We start from the raw sequence: 9,164 nt of genomic DNA on the forward strand, positions 1-9,164 counted from the left end.
CAGTATATGGCACACGAATGCCGATACCACTTCCACGACAAATTCGAAAACAATCACTAGCCGACCCGACAGGAAAACGGGGACGGAAGTTTACGCCCTATAGAATAGGTCTACGACACGGGAAACAGAGCGGCCGAATTACTCTAGAAGATCGAAACCCGGAGTCTAGAAGGCATCACGGTAGTTCCAAGACGAGCCTGGCCTAGGCACTACGGAACAGGACGAGACACATAGGACTCATACTGGAGCAACGATTATCTCTATTACACGGACGAAAAGAAATCGCGGATTCGGGAGCTTTAGACGAAGCTATAGACTACACGATGGAAAGTAGAACAGACCCAATAGTAAGAAGCTATAAGCACTCAATGGCTCACGGAAATGAGAACGATCGACGAAGCCGCTATCAGCCGAACAGTCGAAGAGGTCAGCACTGACCTGGGAAACGGGTCAGGGCCCTTCGAGGGGCCCGAAAACCATTAACGCCCACACAACGGCGAGTGGTAGCGCAGTACAGGAGGAACTGGCGCAAGAGACCACTATATCGAGACCTCCCGGCAGAAACGTGGGAAATCGCCGCAATCTTTGGACGACGACGGCAAGACAAGCGACTATGGATAACGGTACAATGGAAGCAGTACAAAATGCTCGTACTAGTAGATAGTAGAGCAGAGATAAACCTAATTTCGCCGACACTTGTAAATTAGCTACGGATACCCTAGAGGATAAAACAGAAGCATAGTATAGTCAAAGGGCCATTCCTAACGTAATAGGTACGTAGGGAGACTAAACCGATCGACATCACTATAACAGGGAAGACCATAGTAGTTATATTTAGCATTATAGACATAGGCAACAACAAGGATATAATACTAGGACTATTATAGCATGAAGACTACGACCTAGACATTAGCTAGAAGAATAGTAGCCACCTACGACCCCAGACGGAGTCATATTCGACCGGCGTGATAGGGAGCACGCAAGGATCGCGAATAGACGATGCTCAAGGGAAGGCATGTCCTACAGATCCACTACAAGAGACAGGTAGTGGCAGACAGACCACTACAGACTCTAGAAGAAGCGGCACAACGACACCGACGTTGCGACAGGAGGAACAAGCTAAACCGCCGATAGCTATTCTCTCTATTAACAAATGCGGAGCACTATAATTAGAGCAATGGATTGAGACAGGAGAAATCACCAGCATCGCCATAGACGGGACCAAATTCGTATACTATTAGAAAACCGAGAAACGAGACAAGACTAGGGAAGTACCGAGGGAGTACGAAGGACACCTAGCATTCGAACCAAAGCATCTAAAAGGATTACCAGAACACGGCCCATAGGATCACGAGATTAAGCTCAAGGAAGGAGCACGACTAAAGTTCTTCAAGATCTACTATATAAGCTAGACGTAGAATAAAGAACTTAAGCGATATCTAGAGGAGAACCTTTGAAGAGGATATATCCGCCTATCGATATCGCTAGTAGGCTACCTAATCCTGTTTGTGCCTAAGAAAGACAGAAAGCTACGGTTATACGTTGACTATCGGCAACTTAACGAACAGACTATAAAGAATCGATACCCGTTACCACTAATCTTACGGCTCCAAGATCAGTTAACAGGAGCCTAATATTTCATGTATCTTGACTTGCCATCGGCCTATAACTATATATAGATCGAAGAAGGCGACAAGTGGAAAACGGCCTTTAGGACACCCTATGGCCACTACAAGTACCTTATCATGCCATTTGGACTTATAAACGCGTCAGCAACGTTCCAAGCCCTGATTAATCAAGCTATCCAACCCTTTCTCGACAAATTTACGGTATGTTATCTCGACGACATACTTATCTTCTCCAAGACAATAGACAAACACCAGAAGTATATAAGAGCAGTGCTAGACATATTATACGCGTACAAGCTATCAGTTAACAAGGAAAAGAGCGAATTCCACGTCAGGAAGACGGTGTTTTTAGGATACGAGATATCCCTAGGACAAATTCGGATAGAACCCTTAAAGGTTAAAGCTATTAAAGATTAGCTACGACCGACGTCAGTCACAGAAGTACGAAGTTTCATCAGGTTTACAAACTTCTACCGGATGTTCATCAGGAATTCTAGAGCGATCGCACGACTATTGTACGAGCTTACCAAGAAGAACGCTAAGTTCCAATAGGAAGAGCGACACGAGCAAGCATTCACACAGATTCGCGATACCATTACCGAGGATCCAGTGCTGGTACTACTAGACCCTAAGAAACCATTCGAGGTGGAAACAGACGCTTCAGACTACGCTATTAGAGGATAGTTAGGACAACGAGACGAGCAAGGGAAGCTATATCCTATAGCCTTCTTTTCAAAGAAACTCGACGGACCACGTCTTAACTATCTAATCTACAATAAGGAACTACTTGCAATTGTCAAAGCTTTTAAGGAATGGTAACTATATCTTAGTAGCACGATCGAACCAGTACAAGTATACACGGATCATAAGAATCTACGGTACTTTACGATGACAAAGGAGCTTAACGGACGACAAATACGATAGGCAGAATTCCTCGTAGAATTTAACTTCGAGATCCGCTACAAGAAAGGCAAAGAAAACGCACGAGCGGACGCTTTAAGTCGACGAACGGATTATACGGAAAGACGAACGGAAACAACGCCACCATTGTTCAAGGAACGAATAGACAGAACGCTATATTACGAAACGCAGACGCCCGTAGAAGATGATCTACTCGACTCGTTCCTAGAATGTTACATAATCTTACGAGAAGAAAGGATCAACGAGGTACAATATTAAGCAGTACCTAGACTAGTGGTACCTAGCGAAGTAGAAGAAAAAAATAGGAAGCTCTGGTACCGAGGCAAAGCGTACATCTATAACAAAGATTAATAGCTACGAATGATTCGAGAACTCTACGAGTCGAAACTCGGAGGATACAAAGGAGTTATAAAGACTATCGTACAAGTCAAGAAACATTACGGCTTTCCATAGTTAACGGCACGAGTCAAGGAAGTCGTACGGAGCTACGACATCTACAATCGAAGCAAGACGGTATGACACAAGCTATATAGGCTACTTTAGCCACTGCTAATAGCTAACAAACTATAGAGTTTAGTTACGATAGACTTTATTACGAAACTGCCGGAATCCAAGGACACGGCCACAGGAGTAATCTACGATAGTATCCTCACTATAGTAGATCGCCTAACTAAATAGGTATACTTCTTTCCTTACAAGGAGTCCTAGACAGCTAAACAGCTAGCAGACGTGATCTATCGGCAAGTTACATTAGTACACGCTTAGCCACAAGAATGGATCACCAATAGAGACACCAAGTTCGCATCGAAGTTCTGGCAAGCGTTAATACAACGATTAGGCGTTAATAGCAAACTGTTAACAGTATATCACCCGCAGACTGACAGACAAACGGAACGACTAAACCAAGTTATCAAGCAATACCTCCGTTCCTACGTCAACTACTAGCAGGATAACTAGGTTATACTATTACCGATAGTATAACTCGCTTACAATATAACGCCAATAGAAACGACCAAAGTTACACCGTTCTTTACAAACTACGGATACAAAGCAGACCTTAGGCAAGGACCAGAGGTCACAGTGCCAAGAGCGGCAGTTAAAGCAGAGCAGATACACGTACTACACAAGAAACTCAAAAAGGAACTCGAGTTTATCAGAACCAGAATGAAGAACCACTACGACAAGCATAGGCTCGAGGGACCTCGCCTAGAGAGGGGAGACAAAGTCTATCTAATTACACGAAACCTGCGAACCAAACGACCAAGTACGAAGCTAGACTTTAAGAAGGTCGGACCCTTCGTTATCAAAGAACGAATTTCGACATCTAACTACCGACTATCGTTACCGTCATCTATACGACTACGGACGAACGTTTTTCATATTTCACTTCTTAAACCAGCGCCGAAGAACACCAAAATCGCCACGAACATCGAAGCGGAAGACGAAGAGGAAGAATAGGACGTCGAAGAAATTCTAGATTCATATATTATCAACGGGAAACTATAGTACCTGGTTAAATGGCTTGATTTTAGACTAGAAGATAACTTATAGGAACCAGTCAAGAACCTAAACTGCCCTAAGAAACTAGAACAGTTCTACCGGAGAAATCTTAACCGACCACAGGGGCCGACTCAGGAACCTAACCGGCATCTAAGAAGGAAGAAGTACCAGTAGGAGCTGACTCTAGGGACAAGCTAACTACTTCCTAGTCAATCACGCCAAAGGCGCCCGACGCCTGCGCCTAACCTGTTAAATCCTGTTCGTCCGACATTAGAGCCACCACCCTATCCTCCTTATCCAAACCCCATATACCTCGACAAACGAATTCATCACTCTGGTCACGTAACATTCGTTTTTGACGACGTAAACGCGTAAGGCGGCTTAAAGTTTGCTAAAGCAGATCTTCCGTCGCCAAAATTTCCTTCTCTAGCCTATCTTGCTCACGCCAGTTACATAACACTACGACTAGTCAGAACAGAAACAAGGGGACAAACAGAAGCCACTTACGGGAATCTGCTACGTTCGGCCCGTCGTAAGACTTTCCCTCACGCGCACAATTCAAGCACCTCTTAGAATTTCCCGACATAATACAACGCTTCTTGGGCGTTACACGCCAACAGTTGGAACACGGCATGGTTTCGGAACCGTCTCGCTCAATCGCAACGACTAAGACACGACGTTCACGCGTTATATCGCGACGGCGTTTCTTCACACGGTCAGCCATAGTAAACAGCAGAAGGGAGCAAGGGGGGGGTACTCACAGGAGCAAGTTACGAGAGGGAGTTGGCGCTATTTGAAACGGCCTAAGAGGGCTTTCGGGTCGAAAGCCTCGGAGGGAGGGCATCGTGTCACGGAAATATGTATACAGATGCCGCACGGATAGGCCAATCAGGCCGAAAGGACGGGAAGAACCAATCATAACATAGGGAGCACTGTAAGCCCTACCGTACGCTGGCTTACGATCACCAAGATTAGCGTAAAGCCACTGATCGCGATAAGCGGCTCACCAGGATCACTGACCAAGGACTGATCAAGGTGATCCGGGAAGGTTATATATACATGTAGATAGTCACTCGTTACGGTGGACTCTAGAGTTCACCAGTGATAACAACCGCCCTCATAATTACAGTACTTCTAACAGCATTGTACTACTGTAAGAGAGACAACTCTGTTGTTGTGAACCTTTTGGCTTCACCGAATCCCTCAGACGACCTGCACATTTGTCCCGCGTTACTCACCTTCGTCTAAACCCTTTCAGAAGAAGTCTGAGTCGGGTTCGTCACATAGTTTAAATAGCTCTAATAGGTCTACTTAATATCTAATTACCTTATCTACTTAGACCTACTAGGTTTAGCTTAGTCCTTAGGGTCTCTAGTAGATCTAATAGGCCTATAGGTAGAGTTATCCTTTATAAGGCAGTTTCCAATAATATAGTAAATTATTAAACTAGGTCTTTAGGACTTAGCGTTTTTAGGGTCTCTAAGGGTCCCCTATACTAGCTTTCTTCCTAAACTCGCATTTCTAGTATAGTTCTTACTACTAATAGTAATAGTAAAATAAGAGCTTTATTCGAGAGCTAAGGAAGGAGTCTTATAAAGTGCCTAACAAGTTCCTTTAGGGTATAATCATTAAGAGTCTAAGATTCTAGGTAATCCTTATCTATTAAGCAATTATAAAATTCCTAGGTATATACCAAGTAGCTATCGGCCTCCTTAAGAGATACTACTAGCTTAAGAAGTCAAAGGTCTATTAGGGAGAGCTTCTAAACCTAACGCTAATAGGCATTCCTAATAATAAAGCAATAGGTCTAATATGCTTACTATAGTTTAGACTCGTTTATTAGTTCTTAATAGTATTATTATTACTATCGTTTTTAACTATTTAGGCGTCTACTTAGAGTAGAAGGGTATAATCGCTTAACTCGGGTAAATGGTCTCCTATAGCGTTTAAACGTAAATGGTAACAAAGATCATAGATTCGAACCAGTAGTAGGTACTACTTACTATAGCTCGATAGCTATAAATGACTATAGCTCGGACTAGTTATAAGATATAATACTATAGTAGTATTCGCGCCGTAGGCGGCACTCCTAGACTAACTGGTACGGTCTGTAGAAGTGGTGATAAGATGCGTTGATTCTTCTAAGTGCTAGAGGTACTTGGGGATACTATCTAAATACATGTCTATAACCCCTGGCTCATCATCCCTGTTGGTGGGTCTGTCGGATCTGACCTACTGACAGCCGTATGCTGTAATAATTGGTCTGATGTGTCTGAAACTTGTCTTGATTCCTGATGGCGACAGGTGTCTGTTAAATTATGAGAACCTACCTGACCGAGAGTGGCCAGGCAAGAAAACTATTAATAGCCATATTTTCAAACTCGCATTTCAAGCTTGAACTCGAAATGGAAAACCGACTATCAGCAGTGACAATCAATCACGGGCCGGAGTGCATTGAATGGAAGTACTGTGGGATGCGGAAAGCGAACTATCTTCGTTTAACTGCTACTGCTGCTAGTAGTGGTGGTCGAAAGAAACGAAGGCTGACTGGGGCCATCGTGCAGGAAGATGCGGGTGGCTGTAATTAACCCTGGGGAGCCCTAGTGGGGCCCGACCACCGCAAGTACTGTGTACGTCCGTACATACCTACACAGCATAATTATCTGCGCATTGATTTCCCGAGAAACTAATTACCCAAGTACACAGAAAAGCGAAAAGTAATTAATTACCTACGCATCACGACTCCCACTCCTTTCCAGCGTACAAGGATTGTTTTGATTTCCTTTGAGCATAACATTCATGCCACGATACCAATGAGATAGCGGGTTTGGACATTTTTAACTCGAACGGAAATGATAAACAGGCGTGAGGTATAAGCATGTAATTACTTCATATAACTAAGGTTAGATAAGATAAGCCCTATAGAGCCTACAAACGGTAGGCAGAGCTTTCTTTGTGCCCACCCTCTTCTTAGAAAACGTAGGAAGAAGACATCGAACTTTTGAACTATCTTGATTACTTACAACCAGACCTCCATCAGTACTGTATATAACCTGCTAAGCAGTAATTAGTCGGCTTCTCACACGCACACTGGCATCAAGCGGCAATCGAACTAATAAAACTAACTTACACATTGCGTCTCCACACTCACTTGCCGACTCAACGCATCATGACGGCAAAAACCCACGTGGGCATGATGTCCAGTCCCTATATTCAGGAACCGTTCCGTATGTAATCCGTACCATATACAAGCGGGTATCTCCCTTCCAACGGCCATGAAACCGAAAACGCCAAAGAGAATAATATATTTATGACCACGCCTGTTTTTCTTCTCCCTTTTGAAGCACCCATCATTACCCTCAACGCCATTCTCATGACCCAAGCACATCCGGATCTGTGCATTCCACAATCCGAACCCTCCGTGGGATTTTCTTAAATTTGAAAAAAGAAAGACGCTGCATCCCGTCTCCTCATCAGACGACCCCAAATCCAGCACTAACGCCACCGGCAGCCGTATTATTATCAGCCGCCGCCGCCAGGGACGCACGCATCGTCCCGGCAATCTTGGGCGGGACCCGCAACCACTTCCCGCGCATGGTCCGCTGCGCCGGGGTCATTAGCCGCGGCTCCTCCTGCTGCTGCTGCCGCTGCCGCTGCTGCTGTTGCTGGAGGTGATGGTGATGGTGATGGTGATGGTGGTGGTAGTGATAGTGATGGTAGTGGTGATGGTAGTAGTGATGTTGTTGTTGTTGTTGCCGTGGCGGCGGCGGCGGCGACCGCGGCCGCGGTGTGGGCGGTCGCTGCGACAGTCCGATGCCGCCCGCGGGGCGGGCAGGTGCGGGCTGTAGCGAGGGCGGTCGGGGACGCCTTGGCTTCGTGCCGGCGCCGAATGTGACGTGGCGATGGTGGTCGGGACTGGGGCCGGAGGAAGGGGACGGAGCTACGGGTGGAGTGCCGAAAAGGCTGTGGCGGAGGGTTTCCTCGTAGCTCTGTGGGTTGGAGATCGTCAGCCAATGAGGGGAAGGAGGCAGGGATTGTAAGAAGAGAGGGCCACAGGGAAATGGTATTAGTGCAGAGGTAATTAGGAATTCATAGATGTACAGAGGAAGCTCAAAGCCCAGAGGAACAGAGACGCACTGGAGGAGGTCCCGTGGGACGCGGGGCGTATGCCGGAGGGGGGCACTCGGCGTCAATGGCCCACCGGGTGTAGAGCGGCAGGGGCTCGTCCTCGGCCTCATCAAGGATCGCGTACAGGTCGAGGGATAGGAAGCGGCGGGGACGCAAGACACGGTCGACACCGCGGGCAAGGGCGGGAACAGGGCGGCGCAGCCGATCCAAATGGGGATCTGGGCGTCTTAGGCGCCAGAGGATATCGTGGAATGCAGGAAAGGTCTGTTGTTGATTCTGGTTTAGTGACTTGCGATGGGTATTTTTGGGCAAGATAAGGCTTACCATGTCGGCCGGCAACGAAGGTATCGAGCTTGTCCTGCAGCGGAGATCAGAGATGGCGTTGACGAGATTAGGATCTGGCCGACAACTAATTAAAGACTCGACGAAGCGGGTGATCGAAGTCGGAGATGTGTAATTCGAGGACCAGAAGCTGCAGGTATTGACTTTGAATTATGGCGGCGAAAGCCGTCATGTACCAAGGTAGAAGGTTCAACTGAATGACAAATGACAAGCAGGAGGGTCTCTTTTCATGATTTATAGGCAGTTGGGGCCGTTGCGTATACGCACACTATTGCGCGTCGGTGATACCCTTAGGAGATGCAGCTTCCGGACTTCGAAGTCCATGTACGTCAGGTTGTTGGCTGCGGACCGTGCTGCGTACACCAAGTTGTGCAGGTTCTGGGCATTTAGCTGCCTCCGAACGAACCCCAGCGCGCCCGATGCAACACTACTTCCCGTCAGGCAAGCGATCACAATCCGAATCACGCTCAAGTTATGTGACAATTCTGATTGGGAAAAAAAAAAGGAACAAACAAGGCTTTAAAATCAAACAGCGACATCGATGTCGTCGTCAGGGTATCTGCGTCATCCACAGTCATTACACACATCATATCCTTATCGTATCAAGATCAAAATCGGCCCCCGCATTCCAACCCATTCTTCCCC

General features: G+C 46.4%; 1 protein-coding gene across 1 annotated transcript; it reads right to left on the reverse strand.

Annotated features, from left to right (window-relative positions):
* Positions 1-7,522: 7,522 nt before the first annotated feature.
* Positions 7,523-8,504, reverse strand: P884DRAFT_279302 (uncharacterized protein; the record flags this gene model as incomplete). The annotated part of the gene is made up of 3 exons (XM_069443293.1): positions 7,523-8,038; positions 8,187-8,441; positions 8,502-8,504. 3 exons carry the CDS (start codon positions 8,502-8,504, stop codon positions 7,523-7,525), a joined length of 774 nt encoding a protein of 257 aa, XP_069295697.1.
* Between the last annotated feature and the right edge of the window lie 660 nt (positions 8,505-9,164).

Source organism: Thermothelomyces heterothallicus (genome assembly GCF_042370625.1).
Source record: "Thermothelomyces heterothallicus CBS 202.75 unplaced genomic scaffold P884_scaffold_20, whole genome shotgun sequence".
Classification (NCBI taxonomy): Eukaryota; Fungi; Ascomycota; class Sordariomycetes; order Sordariales; family Chaetomiaceae; genus Thermothelomyces; species Thermothelomyces heterothallicus.